Source organism: Quercus lobata, chromosome 2 (genome assembly GCF_001633185.2).
Source record: "Quercus lobata isolate SW786 chromosome 2, ValleyOak3.0 Primary Assembly, whole genome shotgun sequence".
In the NCBI taxonomy this organism is placed as follows: domain Eukaryota; kingdom Viridiplantae; phylum Streptophyta; class Magnoliopsida; order Fagales; family Fagaceae; genus Quercus; species Quercus lobata.
This window is the reverse complement of record NC_044905.1, coordinates 18,708,076-18,726,517: the sequence shown is the minus strand read 5'-3', so window position 1 is coordinate 18,726,517 and position 18,442 is coordinate 18,708,076. Positions and strand designations below refer to the sequence as shown.

At 33.7% G+C, this 18,442-nt stretch overlaps 2 protein-coding genes and 1 non-coding gene across 3 annotated transcripts; all 3 read right to left on the bottom strand.

Moving 5' to 3' along the window:
- Positions 1-9,082: 9,082 nt before the first annotated feature.
- Positions 9,083-10,790, bottom strand: LOC115974833 (pentatricopeptide repeat-containing protein At3g29230-like). Its single transcript, XM_031095362.1, has one exon. The coding sequence runs from the start codon at positions 10,770-10,772 to the stop codon at positions 9,237-9,239; it is 1,536 nt and encodes a 511-aa protein (XP_030951222.1). The 5' UTR covers positions 10,773-10,790; the 3' UTR covers positions 9,083-9,236.
- A 104-nt stretch (positions 10,791-10,894) lies between these two features.
- LOC115974832 (eukaryotic translation initiation factor-like) lies at positions 10,895-17,266 on the bottom strand. The gene is made up of 9 exons (XM_031095361.1): positions 16,867-17,266; positions 14,753-14,824; positions 14,461-14,556; positions 14,026-14,208; positions 13,556-13,653; positions 13,260-13,347; positions 12,815-13,165; positions 12,486-12,728; positions 10,895-12,305 (listed from the first exon to the last, which is right to left on the bottom strand). The coding sequence occupies exons 1-9, from the start codon at positions 17,011-17,013 to the stop codon at positions 11,292-11,294; spliced, it is 2,292 nt and encodes a 763-aa protein (XP_030951221.1). The 5' UTR covers positions 17,014-17,266; the 3' UTR covers positions 10,895-11,291.
- On the bottom strand, positions 16,024-16,127 carry LOC115978475. Its single transcript, XR_004088751.1, has one exon. It is a non-coding gene; the product is annotated as a small nucleolar RNA snoR103 (small nucleolar RNA).
- Positions 17,267-18,442: the final 1,176 nt, after the last annotated feature.

Below are 18,442 nucleotides of genomic sequence, written 5' to 3'. Positions count from 1 at the left end.
TGGTACTCCATCCAATATTTCATCTCATGATTATTTAAATAATTTGGGTTGTCCAACTATGTCTGATTACAGATGGTATCAAGATGTTTTTACTTCCAGAGTGATGCTCCGGAAAGATTGTCATAAGCCTTATTGGAAAGAAAAGTTTATTGACAGTCTGCCTCCTATCTTTGCTCATAAGGTAAAACAAGAATTAATGGGTAAAAATGATTCTGTTGATTATGATAATTTAACCTATGGTGATATTTTCAGTACTATTAAAAAACTTGGTATTAATAAGTGTAATGATGACAAATTGCTAAAACACCAATTAAAAAATAAAAGAAAAGCTAAATATGAAATGGGAAATTTCTGTGAACAATATGGTTTGCCTCCTATTGCTCCTTCTAGGCAAAAAAGTAAAAAACATGATAAAAGCCATAAAAAATATAAAAAAAAATACAGAAATAACCTTGTTAAACCTAATGATTTCTATGCTAAGAAGAAAATGTTTCTAAAAAACAGGTTAAACAGAGATCAAGTAAAGGTAAATGTTTTAACTGTGGTAAACTTGGACACTTCAGCAAAGATTGTAAGGAAAAACCTAGTAAGTTAAAAAAAAAAATTTAACATGCTAAATATTGATGATAAAGAGCAAGAAGAATTATTTAGAATTCTTGAATCAAACAACTTGTCTGATTCTTTGGAAGATGATTTTTCTTCTTCATCTGATTCCTGCTATCAATCTGCTGATGATTCTTCTGATTCTCCTAATATTAAAATTGGTTGTAGAGATTCTTGTTGCAATATTATAAAAACTATTAATGCTCTCACCAAGAGTGAAGAAGATGAAAAATTAATAATTCAACTAATAAATCAAATTCAAAACCCTGAACTCCAGAAAGAATATTTGGATAGGTTTAAGAAAAATTTGATAAGAGATGAAACTGGTAAAAAACCAAAATCTACTATAAGCTTTGAAGAAACTTTGGAAAGATTTAATAAAAAGAAATCTAAAGAACTAACTGTTAATGATCTTCAACATGAAATTCATATTGTTAAACAAGAGATAAATGAATTAAAACATGAATTTAAAAGCATGAAAAGTGAAAACAACAATCTTAAACAAGAATTGATAATGTTAAAAATTGATAAAGATCTTAATAAATCCGGTAATGAACAAAATAAACAAAATGAGCACAATGATAGAGATGAATCCAGTCAACAAGCTCTTCTTTCTGATAAAGGTACTCTTGATACTTTCACTAATCCTCAACTTGCTTTTGTTAATAAATTACTTCCTCCAAAATGGTTTACAAAAGTTAAAATTGCTGTTTCTCCTGATTATCATTTCACTGTTATTGTTATGATTGATTCTGGTGCAGATATGAACTGTATCCAAGAAGGATTAATTCCTTCAAAATATTTCGAGAAATCTACTGAAAGATTGGTTTCTGCTAATGGTTCTCAAATGAAAATTAAGTATGAATTGAATAATACTCATGTGTACCATGATAATGTTTGTTTCAAGATTCCTTTTGTTCTTGTCAAAAATATGATTGATAAAGTGATTCTTGGTCTGCCATTTATTAATGCTTTGTATCCCTTTCTTGTTGAACATGATGGAATTACTACTGATCCATTTGGACAGAAAGTAAAATTCAAATTTGCTTCAAAGTTTGAAATTGATATTGATAATCTATCTTATAAGAAAAATTCTCCCATGAATGAACTTATTCAAGAACTAGTGATGAATTCTTACCAATATTTCACTGATGATTTTAAAGGTAATTTTCATAGTACCAAAATGTTAAATACTATCCATTATCCTAACATTATCAATGATTTTTTGCAGGAATCGGACAATAATGCGTGGATAAATACCACTAATAAGTGGGATAGTATTCATATTTATACCATTAGTAAGTGGATTATTATGAAAAAGAAACACAAGGGAAAAGCTCCTGCACAGGACTATTCTCAAAACAAAGGGTTCCCAGCGGGACAACCTTTTAAAAGGCATGAAGGCGCATCTTCTGGGGTAAAACCCAGTGGATCAACATCCCTTCAAGGAGATGTCCCGACAGAGGTGACATACTCTAATGGTGAAATACTAATAGCTTTACAGGAAGTTTTGTCACAAAATTTACAATTCCACAATGGAACCTATTCAGAATTACCAGATTCTATTAAATTCATTCTTGATAACCTTCAGTTTGCTTTTACCAAAAACCACCTTAATGTTTTCCAAAAAACCCTTAGAGCCCTTGAAATCCACCTTGTTAACCTTGCTACTCAAAATGAGGTTTATATGAGCCATTATGGTAACCTTATTCCAGAAAAAGACCTTACTTCAAATATTGACTTTGTTCCAGAAAATAACCTTGTTACAAAAAATGAGGCTCTTGTGAGCCGTCTTAAAGCCTACACTAGTCAACTCTTTGGCAAAGAGGAAATCCATTCGATGGATAAAGAGACTATAATGGGCACTGATTATGCTAGATTGAGTCTTAAGACCCAATCCATGTTAAGAAGTGTTGTTGCCAACTTGCCTTCAGATTTACAATCTCGAATTCTGGATAGCAAGGCTATGTTTAGGTCTTTTGACCTATGGTCCAAGTATTTCAGGAAACTTGTTACTGCCACTATTCCTAACCCTAATGAATTAGACGAAGGTGATAATATCTTTATTCAGCTTGAATGGGAAGATCACTTTGGGAGTAGTCTCAGAGTATATGAAAAGAAACATCCATTTCCTAGTCTCCTTATTGATTTTGATGATGGTTCATATTTCATTGATGAAGATTCAGATGATGGTGAAGATGAAGATCCTAATTCTAGCTGGTTTTCCCAAATGTTCGAATATGGCTTTATTAGGTTCGTAAAGTTAACAAGCCATAAACAGGCCAGTCAACTTCCACAGATCATTCAGAATGCTATTAAAGGGTTTGAAAGCTCTTCCACTAGATCTTTTGTTACTATTAGATGCTGGAGCACTCTGCCAAAATGGGAAAGAAATAACTAGATGAATGTTAAACCCTCAAAGCATCTCATTCTCATTAATGGTTACACTCACCAAGGGCCATGGTTTGAGGGAAATTCTCAATTATCCTTTAAAGATCCTTTTGATCTTGCAAATTGCTAGAGAAATTATTTTAATAATCAAATTCGTGAAGTTGCTCAAAATCTATGGAAAAACTATCATTTCATAGGAAGCACAGATAGAATTGCTGTTTTTGGTCCCAAACCCTATGCTGATGCCCTTATTCACCTATAAACAGAAGATCATCCTAATCTAAAAAGTCTTCTCATTCCAGGGAAAACTCCAAAGTTTGAGCCAATTTTATATTGCAGATTCTGTAATAAATATGCTATTTACCATGAGCATGAATGTGATTCTCCACAAGGCCCTTTTGATCCTTTTGATGGTTATCCATCTAATGCTCCCTCTACTGATTGATGAAGTCATTACTGTTACAAGACTGATACTACTTTATTTGTTTGGCTTGCACAAAAGCCAAAATATTTCATTGTCCTTGACGGATATGTTGCTGAAAATCTGGAACTGTTTCATGATACTTCGGATTTTGCAGAGGATTTTGATTCTTGTATTTGTCTGGCCTGCACAATGGCCAATGCTTCAATATTTACTACTGTTGGAAGCTTGTTTCCCACCAATAGGATGCTTTCAAAGGTTCCCAAAGACTAGTGTTCATGTGAAGACAATGGAAGAGCATGCTTATTAGTTCCTTTTATTGGTTTCTTTCTTATTGGTTTCTTTTGTCACTAAAGGACACCAATAATGAGAACTTGTCCCTAAACTTATAATCCTATTGCTGATCTCTACGGAGGATTCATACAATCTTGAAGATTCCCCACAATCTTAGGTCAAAAAGAGAAGAAAAATTCTATTTTACTATTCAGTCACTATTCACCTGTCACTATTCACTGTCACTATTCATCTGTTACTGTTCATGATACTGTTCACTCCGAATTTTGCCTATTTAAGGGGGGTTGTCCCTTATGTTTAAGGAGTTTTTTAAGTCAAGTTTTAGTTCTGATTTCTCTTCCCTTAGAACTAGCCTTCTTAGAGAGAGAACTCACCCTATTTCTACTACTACCTTGTTCATCCTTGTTCACTAAAAACTTTGTAATCCTACAAACTTTGTAACTAGGACTAGTTCAAGCTTTGTAACTGTTAACTTGTACTGTTGAGATCTTGTATTCACTACTACTACTGTAAGTGTTTATCCTACTTTCAATAACAAGTATTTTTAGTTTTATGCTCATTACTTTACTTGTTGCTACCGCCACCTTAGACGGATTACTGCCATACCAGACGGTTCTAAATTGCTTTCATTTACTTTGAACTATTGTTCTCATTTACTTTGAGTTATTTTCATATATACTTGGCTGGTTCTACCGCCTTATAATTGTTCTTACTTTCAAACTATTTATTGTTCTTACTTTCAAGTTATTTACTTTCAAGTTACGTACATTATTTTCTTTATAATATTACTGTGCTTCCTTTTCTTTACAACATTACTGTGCTTCCCTCTCTTCCCATCGTCTGAATCTTCATCAGTGAAATATGAACCATCATCAAAATCAATAAGGAGACCAGGAAATGGATGTTTCTTTTCATATACTCTGAGACTACTCCCAAAGTGATCTTCCCATTCAAGTTGAATAAAGACATATATATCATTCAATGTTATAGAATTACACTTGGTGTAATTTTAAGTAATATTATACCACTCAATTTTTTTTTATTGGATGCGAATTTTGACAAATTCACTGTTAGGTTACATTGTCTTCATATATTCTCCATGTTTGCAAAATTTCAAGGTGATCAAAAAATAATAATCATGTCATTAATCAATTGTTTAAATTCAAGTTTTTGTAATTTAAAATAATGCATAAAAGATAAGTTTATGGATCGAATAGTAATTTATAACATCCAATTGACATGAAAATTAGAATGAATGTTAAAAACATATAAGGCATGTAATTCAACAGTGAGATTTTCAAAATATGAATTCAATAACAAGTTATTGGATGGTGGTGTAACAAATTATATAGCCTCATCACATGTGCTTTACACGTGTGATGAGGTTTTTTTGTTTTTGGTCTAGTGTCGTAATTTTCCATTCATCTCAATTTTTAGATTATGACACAACCTAAAAATTAAATAAAAGAAATTGGTGAGTCTTAGTAAAGTAAAAAAAAAAAAAAAAAAAGTTGGAACATGGCTTGGAAGGAAATATACAAAGTGGATTGAGAATTTTTTTATTTTATTTTTAATTTAACATAAGTTTTTTTTTTTTTTTGAAGACATGGATTAGTAGGAGTGTTCTATTTTGTAGGCATTTTAAGTGGAGTTTGAGATATATTTTTACCGGGTTGTTCTCAAGTTTTTTCCTTATTAAACACATGATTTATGGGTATTTCTGAACCACATAAAAGTCTAGTCCAAAGAAGGGAATACTCTTATAGATAGTATAGGTAAAAGTCGGACTTAGAAGTCGTGATTGCACCAAATGGCTAATCTCACTAATTAATAAATTAATTTTATAATATTTGTTAGGATATATTTCCTCAAATTAAGGGATAATATTTAACAACTGTTTAATTTAGGTAAAACTTTATGATTTAAATTTTAACAAATTTAAATTCTATTCAAACTAAAAGTCTATCATAAAAAATTCTAAACTTAAATCTCAAACAACAACCCATGTTTTCTTTCTTTAAAAAAAAAAAAAAAAAAAAAAAAAAAAAAAAAAAAAATGTTTTGACTTCTACTCTAACTAAAAGTCTATTATCAATATTTTAAGAACAATTAATTAGTAAATTAGTTTTATATTATTTGTTATGATATATTTCTTCAAATTAAGGGATAATATTTAACAATTTTTTAATTTAGATAAAACTCTATCATTTAAACTTCAATAAATTTAAATTTTATTCAAATTAAAAGTCTATTATTAAAAATTTCTAAACTTGAATATTTCAACAAATATAAATTCTATTCAAACTAAAAGTCTATTATTAAAATAAAAAATAAAAAAAATCTAAACTTAAATCCCAAACAACAACACACATTTTCTTTCTTATATATATATATTAAAAAAAAAAAAAAAACCACCTTTTAACTTCTACACCAACTAAAAGACTATTATCAACATTTTAGGAACAAATAATCATATACTGTACTATACAATGAAAATTGGACTTAGAGGCTGTGGTTGCACCAAGTGGCTACTCTCACTATTTTGTAAATTAATTTCATATTATTTGTTAGGATACATTACCTCAAATTAAGGGATAATATTTAACAATTATTTAATTTAGTTAAAACTTTATCATTTAAACTTCAGTAAATTTAAATTTTATTTAAACTAAAAGTCTATTATCAAAATTTTCTAAACTTAAATATTTCAACAAAGTTAAATTCTATTCAAACTAAAAGTCTATTATAAAAAATTCTAAACTTAAACTCCAAACAACAACCCATGTTTTCTTTCTAAAAAAGAAAAAGAAAAAAACACTTTTTGACTTTTGTTCTGACTAAAAGTCTATTATCAACATTTTAAGAATAACTAATTAATAAATTAATTTTATATTATTTATTATGATATATTTCCTCAAATTAAGGGATAATATTTAAACAATTGTTTAATTTAACCATTAAAGTTATTCCTATAATTAAATCCCACACAATGCACCTCATGTTGTATTTTTTTCACTTTTTTTCCCCCAAGATGCAACTTATGCTTATGTTTTAATCTAATGAATTCATCTTACTTATTGTTTTTTGCTTTTGAATTTACGTACAAGATATTATGCCAAAGGAAGTTCATTAAAAAGAAGCAAAACAATAAGCACCCATTTAAGTTAAAGTCCAAACTCTAAACAATAAGAATTTAATGCAATTTTTTTTATTAAAACTATTTACTTATTTAATTAATTATTTAAAAAAGTAGCTTACATATAAATCTTCATCAACGCCATGCATCGCACGGAAATAATACTAGTAAATAAATAAAAGATGACTTCACAAAGTTAAATATTGAATAATGACACTCCAATTTGACAATATTGTAGGAACTAGGAAGTATGGGTGTCCACTAGTTGTTCTAGGTTTGGTTTCATGGTTTGTGCTCAATTCAGACTCAAACCAATCACTTCGATTGGGGAAGAATGGAACCCATTGTCGACTTGGAAGGAACGGTAATTCAAACAGCTTGAGTCTTAATAGGCAATTGTTGAATGTCAATCGAAGTCAGTAAACAACGTGAAGAGATCTTTGTTGGATCTTGTCAAAGAACTCAAGATCTCTGCTTGATCTAGTCGAAGATATCCAAATCTCTACCAAATCTAGTTGGTGATCTCAAGATCTCCTCCATATCTGGTTAGAGTTCTCAAGATCCCTGCCAGATTTGGACAAAGAATTTGATGGAAAAGGAAGGAAGAGGGGGATATCGGTTGGATCGGCTTCAACAGGTTAAGAGAAGCCAAAACCAAGGAGGTAATTTGCAGGCTAGCATAATTTTGGGAGAGAATATTGTTAGTTAGCAAGGTTTTGAAATCATTTAGGAAACTAGCATCTCGAGTCTTTAAAACTTGAGTTCGGTGACAAAATCGAGCCTCAAAGACTCGAGTTCTAGTGCTGAGATGGAGTAATTTATCCACAAAGAACTTGAGTTTCTTAGACTCGAGAAGTAAATGAAGATCTGAAGAATTGAAGAACCAGATCTGAAGGAAGAAGAAGACACGATTTGAAAAATACGATCTGAAAAACACATATTTGAAGAAGAAAAACAGAGATTTGGAGTGGAGAACCCAGAATAATCTGAACTGGAAAACGCTGATCCGAAGAACGCAAAACGATTTGAACAGAGATTTGGAGTTGAGAACGCATATCTAAAACACAGAGAAGCAAAACTGAAAAACAGAGGAGAACGCAAAACTGAAAAACAAAGGAACTTGAGTATTATAAACTCGAGTTCTATGTGGATTCCACGTGGATAATTTATGTTTGCCAGGTCTGTAAGTTCTATCATGAAACTTGAGTTTTAGAAACTCGAGACACTATTTTTCCACATTGTTTTGCAAAAATCACCACTAACGATATTGTTAAAAATTTAAGGCCAAATGGGAAAAAAAAAAAAAAAAAATTCCAAAACCAAGATTCAAACCAACTTTGTCGGATTTTCATCTCACAGAACCTCCGTCAAATGCCATAATGATCAAATCGGTCAAAATTTGGATCAGATGGATTCAAGTCGGACAATTTCATTGGGTTCGGTTGGATATGGACAACCCTAGTAGGAAGTAAGTAGAACAATAACGATAGATCTTTATTAGTATAACACTTATATATATGAGTTTGTTTGGTTTTTCTTTTGGAAGGATGCAATCGTGTTTTAAAAGGCTTAAAGTTCTTTTAGTTAAAATTGCCAAAATTTCTTTTCTTTTTTTAATAAGTTCACTATAGAGTTTTTAGGGGATCTTGAAAGTTGGTTGTAAATAGTTTTAAGACTAAAGTCGTAATTTTGAGCCTTTAAACAATAATTTATTGTTCATGCTTTACGCATCGAGAACTTTAAAGCTTATTGCATTCAGCAAAAAAAATAAATAAATAAAGCTTATTGCAAAAACATTCTACATAAAACTCTACCTCCAACAATGACAAATGGACAGATTTATAAAGTGTTAACAGTCTGAATTGTAGAGCTATAATTTCAATTTTAGTATTAAAGTTGTTTTCAGTTTTTTAAGATTCCTTAAACTCTTTATAACAAAATTGTCAAACCTTTTAACGTTTTCTGCTTAAAGAACTTTGAAACTTCTACATCTACTTTTCTAGTACACACCCTTTGACAGTCCTGGTAAACTTCCTCTTCATAATTAACTTTATCCTAGTGTTTTCTCTACGGTAAATCTTCCCATCTCTAAATTTTCACAGCAAAATGATAAATAAAAAAAAAGGCTGTTCTAATAAGGACGCTACATGCATTTGACCAATTGACCAACCTCCCTACTTATATATTATGGTGATTCCCCTCTCAAGGTTTTAATAAAAAGATCTTAAGTAGATACCTAATCGTTGAAAATCATGTCAATACAAACAAATAAAGCTCTCACAGTTCAACCCAATGGACCACATAAATCAATACAAGTAACAATAAGTAATATATCTATACTCCATTAGCACAAAATTCATTACTATTGCAGCTACAGCACATGTGCCCCGTTCAAGGCTTTAAGTCAATGCCAATTTCCCCAGCCAAAAACTGGTGAAATCTCCCATTAAGCTCGACAATACTGCACCCAGCCGTCTTAGCAATGCCCAAGTCATTCATCTTTTCTCTCCACATCTTAGCTTCCTCCCATTTACCACATGATGCATACAAGTTAGCAAACATCATAAACTCCCCATCACTTAATTGACTAGTACTGTCAAAATATAGCTTCATTACTTTCTCTCCGGTGTCAAGGTCACGATTAATGACACAGGCACTAAGCAAAGCACCCAAGATGGACTGCCCCGGTTCAAATGGCATGGCTTGTATGAGTTGAAATGCTTGGTTAAGAAGCTTGGCTCTACCCAGAAGATCAACCATGCACCCATAATGCTCTCTCTTGGGAGTGATTCCAAAGGCCTTTTCCATGCTATTGAATAATTTGCATCCATCTTCCACCAAGCCTGCATGGCTACAGGCACTAAGCAGGGCAATGAAGGTAATGTCATCAGGCATTATGCAGCTCTCTACCATTTTGTCAAAAAGTTCAAGAGCAGCAGATCCATAGCCGTGCAGAGAGAGTGCAGAAATTGTGGCATTCCAACAGTAAATATCTTTAAATTGGGACTTATAGAATACCTCTAAGGCGTTCAGTATGCTTCCACACTTGGCATACATGACTATTAATGCTGTTGTGACATGAGGACTTGAGTCAAGACACTGATTTTTAGCATAAATGTGTGCTTTAGTGCCTCTTTCAAGTGACCCCAGATGAGCACAGGCAGACAAAACACTAGTCATCGTTAGAAAATCAGGCTTTACATTTGCAGCCTGCATTTCTTCAAACAAATCAGCAGCCACGGCATAAAGTTGATTGTGTATGTAGCCTCTTACCATTGTATTCCATGTTATGACATCTTTTGCTGGCATCTCGTTGAATAATTTTTGTGCTTCAACCATATCTCCGGCATTAGTATATGCCAGTATTATTGAGTTCCAAGAGACGGTATCTTTGGTAGGAATTTTATCAAAGATACTTCTAGCAGGTATTATTCTTCCTACACTTCCATAACCGGAGACCATGATATTGAAAGATGAAAGGTCCTTCAAAGGCATCGAATCAAAAAGTTCTGTTGCATTATCCATCCGGCCACTAGACGTGTATGCATCTAACATTGAATTCCAAGCAACCACATCTTTCACAGGCATCTTCTCAAACACTTTACAGGCATCATCAATGAAACCAAGAGATGAATACATGTTTAGTAAGGCAGTTTGGACAAAAGCATGACCACAGAATCCCGTTTTTATCGTCAAACCGTGGAGTGCAAACCCAATACAAGAACTAGAATGATTCCCAGCTGCCTTCAGTAAAATGGGAAACGTATAGTTATCAGCTTGGTAACCAAGTTCCTGCATATTTATATATGTTAGAATTGCTTTCTCTACATTACCCTTGAGCACTTGCTTTTTAATATTCTTATTCCAACTTCGTGAGTCACCAAGCACTGGTGACAGGCAAATGAAGTCGTAGGCCAAGAGAGCCATTAAAAGTTAACCTTTACAATGTCAAAAACCATGAAAGCTTTTTAATATGGCAAGTGTGAAAGAAAATCCTCAAACAATACTATAAAAGATTCTCAAAAGATAAGGTGGACGTTTATTGAAGCTAAAGACAAAACTGTCTTCGTCATCCATAGAGAAAATTTGGGTCTGACAAAGTGGCCAGTTACAAAAAGAAAGTACTTGGTACATATGAATTCAAAATTTAATGCAACTGGGTCACATATGACGCTGTTTATCTCGAACATCCAACAAAAGAATTAGCCAGATCTCGAGCAAAATACAAAGGTATTTTGTTTCTCACTTAATAAACAAACTCATCATGGAACCCCAAAAAAATATACAACTCAATAAAATTTCAGTTCCCTAATTTAATGATAGGGGTAGAAATTTTTTCAAAAAAAAAGTATGCAAAGCAAAATTAGCTACTCTTCAATATCTGCATTCTGCAATTCACAAAATGCTGGGCAGCTTCCCATGACGACCATGTAAAACTGAATTGAATCAAGGGAGCAAACTCTCACAATCCTGAATATCAGCTCCCTGCACTGCCACCACCTGTTGCCCAGAAGGGCTTGAAGTAATGATTCTCATAGCAGCACCAAAGATCACTGTCTGAAAGCTATCGTCTTCCACCTTCTTCAGAACTTCCTTTATAACCTTGAAGTCTAAACCCCCAGCCAGAACCAACTGCCCAAGAACCTCGCCAAAGTTATTTGGTGCTTTTGGCAAATCAATGCCAATGTCATCCAGCATTGAGCCATAAAGAAGGCATCCAGTTCCTATATCTCTAGCAGTTAAGACATTTTTATTGAGCAAGTACTCAAGAAGCTTTATGATGGGTTCCACACATGGTGGGCTCTTTTCTAGTGCAAGGGAAATTGCTTCTTTAACAACCTCAGAGTGATAAGCAGGGGTTTTTAGCTCCTCCACACATTGTAGTGCTTCATCAAGCATTCGAACACTGAAATATTCCTCCAAAAGGGAAACAGTTTTCCTATGAAAATTGACAGGAATTGATCCTGTAGCAGGAGCCATTGGCTTCTCAGGAGAAGGTACCACTGATGCAGCAGCAGGAGTTACAGGCTTAGGGTTTTGAGTAACAGGTTTGATTCCTGAAAGAGAACTTGGTTCGACAGGTGTACCACCACCCTGCAACAAGGCACTTGTTTTACCAGCAACAATACCACCACTACCTTGTGGTAAAAACTTTGAATTGAGGGTGGGTGTTTTGCCGATCAAAGGCGGCTGAACGTGTCTGGCAGACTGGATCGGAGCAGAACCATTAGACCTTGGCATTGATCGGGATCGAGGAACCTCCCAATTGTAAGTATCAAGCCCAGGCATTCCAGGCATTATACCCCCAGAACCCGGTCTGTTAGGGGGGAAATCTACAGGGCTCATACCCCCAAGTGCCCCTGTATTACGGCCATTTCTCATGAATGCAGTAGCACCAGGACGCAACCCTAGATTCTTCTCTGCCTCCGAATGGATTTCGGTGATGGTTTTGGCTTTCACCTGCCAAATTAGAGAAATTATAAGGAAAATTAAAAATTAAAATCTTAAACATAAAAAATAAATTGAAAATGCTCGCATCAGCAACATGCTGGAAACAAGCCCTCGCTTCAACCCCCACCACCACCAAAAAAAAAAAGGAAGAAGAGAAGAAATTGTGTTGACAAGAAATGGAAAATTAACCTCTTCACGTCTGGGGATCCAGTTGTTAGCCCTCAAATCAAGAACATCACGGACCATGAACCTTAATCGTGGAAGAAGTTGAGGGTTTGTTGTCAGCTCCTTCAACCTGCCGAAATAATTATCATTGACCCGCCGAGATTTTGGGCTCTCATCCAGCTGCTTGCCAATGGTGTTAAAAAATTGACATATTGCCTCAACATTCTCCTCTGCTGGGCATGTTTTACCTTCTTGTCCCAAAAGCTCCTATACAACGCACAACAATGCTTTTAGGAAGCATTCCAATTGCAGTAAGAAAAAGGCAATACCAAATGAAAGAACTCCAAAAGGACCTGAACAATATGGTGGACTATCTTTTCAGGCACCATCCTCTGCTTCAAAAGCTCCCCGATAAGGCGTATGTTTCCTAGAGTTCGCAGCTTAATCAACCGTTCTTTATCCCTGCGTTCCATTTCTTGCTCGGGGGCTGCCATCTGCCTGATTTCTGCCCTCAGGCTGTCAGCACCTTCAAACGCCTCCTGGCAATTATTCAAGAGCACTCGCTTAAAAGTGATATCTTTCCCACCAGGCTCATCAGATGGGAATGGAGGAAGCTTCTCATTAAGGTCATAACATAAAAGAGCATACATGGGACAAAATGTGGGCTCCAGCACAGCCTTATCAAATATCAGAGAGATGACATCCTGCAATATAAATGTAACCCTCAAATTCATTAAACTGTATAAAATGACAAATAACTTCGCAAATGAAAGAATTTTAGACTTGTTCAATTAGAACCTTTAAAATGTCTGGGGTAGTAATTCCAGAGTCAATCAGCTGACCCTTCAGAACATCAAACTTCTCTGGGGTCAATTTGTTCAGTATACTGAAAAAGAATACATAAATGCAAAAAAAAAATGTCATGACACATCCATATAGCATTTCAAGCAGTTCCAAAAAATTACACATGAACAATTTCCACTAATTGGAGAATTCAAGCAAATAACCCATATTTACTTCCTTGCAACAATTTTAAGATAATGTCATAAATCATAGAAGCATATGACTAGTATGGTGACTAGAGGATCAATTACCCTTTCACAGTCTTCAAGACACGTTCTTTCTCAGAGAGAGTCCCTCTTTGAACAGACCATGGCACTTCAGCCTTGACTAGGGTAGGAGCAGGTCCAGCCTGATTAGCACAAGAGGTCAGAATGATGCTAACTGAAAGTCAAGTATTAAGATAAAACTAAGTTTAAAATTCAACTTCACTTCAAGGACTCCACAAAACATAAAAAACAAAAAAAAAAAGGGTTAAGATGGGACCAAATAATAGAGCTTGATTCTACACTATCAATCTTGGATATCCAATATCCCATATCATTGGGCCCCCATCACAAATTTAGCAAAATTGATGAAGTAATATTCCACATAAAGAAGTAGCTCATGTCCATACTCCATAGGTTATTATCAGAAGATCAGGAAAAGGAACACAGTCACACAAACACATTTCTCTGCTATAGAGCAAACAAAAGAAGAAGAAGAAGAATATGTAAGAAGTTACCCCTTGGATATACTGGCCATTGTTCAATTCCTGTGGCCTTAACTCAAATTGGTTAGAATATTCCTTATTATCTCGAATTGCTTCCCAGGGTCTCTCCTCTCCAGAGGCAGGGAGCTGAGCAGAACGGCCACGCCAGTCACGGTTGTCTGACTCAGAATAACGACTTTGGGATTGAGGTTGCAACTAAAGAAGATTAAAGAATAAATAAATATTATAGTTCCCAACAGCTATGAATAAAGAAAGGAGACAAAATAGTGAAATATCACAAAAAATAAGTCCAACACACAAGCAAACTTGTTTTAAAAAAATAAGAAGGTGTACATTTTTCTCTGCAACAGAAATGACGGTCCATACAGACAATTTTTCCAACCATAAAGAAGTAAAGAACTAATAAAACAAACTATAATGATATCAGAAATTTTTTGCTAAACTCACATTGGCATCTGAATGAACCCAAGTTTGATCCTCGCCAGCTAACTCAGCTTCAATTTCTTGTTTAATCTTCAAAATATCTTCAGGGATAGCAGCAACCTAGGCAAGAAGTAAGATGTAATAATTACATACAAGTACCATCAAATCCACTGGAAAACCTTAATGACTGTTAGTCATACATGATGGTCAGCAGCTGAGTTTCCTATAAAGTAACACATTAAAAGAATTTACCAAATTTTTGTCTTCTGCTAATTGAAGTTACAGAAACTACTAGGATAATCATTGTGACAAGTACCTCCCTAAGCTGCAACAGTTGGTCTCGGGTGTACCGGACATGATCACGATCTTCAAACTGCAACTCTCCACTCTATTACAAGTTACAACACAGCAATTCAAAGTCATTATGTAGACCATGCAGTTTTCTAATGACTCATCATATAGCAATATGCCAGAAAAAACATACATACAGGCAAACAAACAAAGAGTGAAAATGGCATGAAAGTTTATTATAACCCTATGGAAAATCTGGAACTTTATTTTGATAAGTAATAAGTTGCATTAGAAGAAAAATGAACATCAAGTACACAGGATGTATACAAGATGTAAATCACATCTAAGCTTTAAAAATACAAGTTTGGAACAGAACAGAGCATCAGTATAGAGAGCCACTTCAATAGGCATACAAGTGACTCATCTAATTGCACACAAACTGGAAGATAAAACATCCTTTATTCACATTTCATGAAAAATAAATAGATAATTGCAGATTTTAACCAGAAGTCCAGTATAACTCCAAATCTGAACATACAAAGATAAGTTCTGACTATTGACAAGTAAAAATCAAGTAAAGCTAGAAGACAGGCTTAATATACAATAACAAATAGATTATGCTGTCAAGTACCAAATTTGACTTGCATGATTATTTCATTCCAGAAAGCAACTTTCCTCAAGAATCAATAATAACAATCTTGTAAAATGCAAGACTAAAAGAATGCACCCATACTAATTCATTGTAAAATTCCACATATGTAGGCAAAATTTGCAAAATAATATAGTTTTAATATTAATTATTTATATTGGCATTGTTTTGAAGTTATTTGGGGACCTAGCTTTTTACTTTTTAATTGTGTTTTGGAACACAATTTCATGATTAAGATGACTCCACTATATTTTAAGTGAAAAAACTGATCCCCAAATAGTTTCAAAACAGTGCCAATTTAAATAATAATTATTAAAGTAATATTATTTTACAAATTTTGCCCAATTAAGTATGACCAATCATGGCACTACAAAGGTAAACAGTAAACTATCATTTATTCTAGCAATATTCATTGGACCAAACTGAATGGATATTTCAAAACAGCCCTCATACTGGAATAGCTCAATTATTCTACCCCTTTAGACTCATAACACTGAAGAATCTACAACTCTTGGTAAGTAATTCTATCAACATAAATTGTATTAAGATTTAAGAAAATAAAGATCTAAAAATCAACTACAATTTTGGGAAGATTATGTGCGTATTATGCTTAGTACTTTAGTGTTCTTAATGATGCCTGAAACTCTCCATGTAATGTAGTTTCTTCATGGGCATGATTTGCTCATTGCATGCCCACCTAAACCCACATATCGCTGTTTGTCCATATTTACAGCAGGTACACACACTTGAGTGCCCAGCTAAGAATTGGGACAACCGAATTTTAAAATTGCATATAATTTAAAGAATCCATGATTTGCTATGTTTTATGAGTAACATACATCACAATATCATCTACCATTCACAACTTGTCACCTTGGCAATTGTGAAATATGTTGGGAAAAAGTTTTACATTGAAATCACAATACACTTTTTTTGATGAATAAGAGAAATTTCAAATCACAATACACTACAATCTGAGGTATAAAATAAATAATGAAAAGAAAAAAAAAAAAGCGTCAAAATTAGGCCCAATCTTAGAGATTTCAAATGTAACAAGACATTAATAAGTAATTTTTTTTTTTTTTAAAAAAACGTGATTAATAATTCGAAATCAAAGTGAAATGAATTTGAATTTGAGAGGTTTAAGGTTTAGCTAAGGTAATTGCTACAACTCCATTACTTAATTCAATATAACAGAGACAAGACAACCTCTGAGTCTGACTACACACTACATCAAAACAACACTAAACATAAAACACTGAATTACTTTCTGGATCTGACAAAAAAAAAAAAACCCATAAAATTTGAAACTGGTCTCAGATTTTGTGACACCTTAAACAACGAAAAAAAAAATCATAACCTCGGATCTGTAAAATGAAACAATGCATGAATCCACGTATATATATATAAAATCAAACATAGATGTGAAAAAAGAGCAAGTGTGTGTAGTGTATGTAAAAAGTTAGGGTTTTGGAGAGGAGGGAGGGGACCTTGAGTGTGGGAGCGAGACGGAGAGACTGAACATCAGAGGAAAAAGAAGAAGAAGAGTCGAAGCGAGGGAGGAGGAATCTGGTGCCACGTAGACCGCCGCCGCCGCCGCCTGGTCTCAAGCTTATCACCGTCTGATCCGCCTGCATAACTCCGTGACTTCGAAACGTTTTCTGGAAGGGGGACACAGGAAGAGGATGAGATAATTATAGCCGTCCGATTGAGAGAGAGATAAAGATATTATTATTATTATTATTATTTGTAAAAGATAGAGAGAGCTTTTTTCTTTTTTGGGGTCTGCTTATCTCTCTCTCTCTCTCTCTCTCACTCTCACAATCCAGCTGCAATGAGGAGGAAGAAAGACACTTTTGCTACAGGAAAAATCCTTTTTATTGCCGGTTTTCAGTTCGTCCAATCAAATGATAACATGTTACATAATGAAAATTAGGTAGAGTTATTTTATTAGATCAACTAATAACAAAATATAACATCATGCGGTAAAATTAAAATTATGAAACTTTAAGACGTAAGATTCAAAGGAAAACTTCACAAACTTTAGGGTATAATTTCTATGAGAGAAATAGGTATTTTTCTGATTTTAAAAAAATATATATATAATTACTATTAGCATATCAAAAGTTTGTATATTTGAAATTATATTAATTTTAGATATTCTTACACTTACTAATAAATAATTATTACAAATTTACAACCCCTTTAAAAAAAATTATTATTTTACATTTTAAATAATAGCTATTCATAAGAAATTACTATTCCATGTAATAAAACATTAAAAAATTACAAAATGACTTCTTTTTTTTGAGATACCATAGAAATAAATATTACATTACTATTGTGGACCTTAAACCTTCTGTGACTAGGTGACTAAGCGAAGGATTTGGGCTCCCAATTTATTTATTTGTGGGTTTTCTAGCAATCTTATGGGTAGGACTCCAAGCAACAACTAGATAGTCCAAGATGTATCTTTTTTTTATAACCTCTAAACCTATAAACCTCACCTTCTCACAGTTATTCTTCCTCTCTTGTTGCTCACAATCCCTTCCTTTTGTGTTTCTCCCTCTCCTCCCTATGTTTTTCCTCTTGTTTTCTCCAATAGCCAAAAAAAAATCCCCCTCTTCCCTGTTTTCCTTCCACTTTTATAGTATTTCTTTAATGGGATTTTAATCATTATTGTTTCACCAATTTACATGCATTTCCATTTTCGTTAGAATCCCAAGGAATCATCATTCCTTCTGAGGATTCTCTTGAAACTTATTCAGACGCCAAATAGCATACGGTAGCGGATTCCCCAAAGGCACTAACAACTCTCGACTACCGACCTTAGCTTGGTCAATTCTTTGTCAGTCCCTCACTATCTCATCAATTGGCGCTAGGCCAAGCGCTATAGGGTTTCCCCTGAAAAATAATTTCTTTGTGCACCTTAACTTCTCTCCCTCTCTCTCTCTCTCTCTAAAACTTTTCTCATAACAAAACGGTGACCTTCCATTTTTCTTTTGAGTTGGGCTTAAGGCAAAAAAAAAAAAATAATAAAAAGAAAGAGGGGGATGGGAGGAAGGC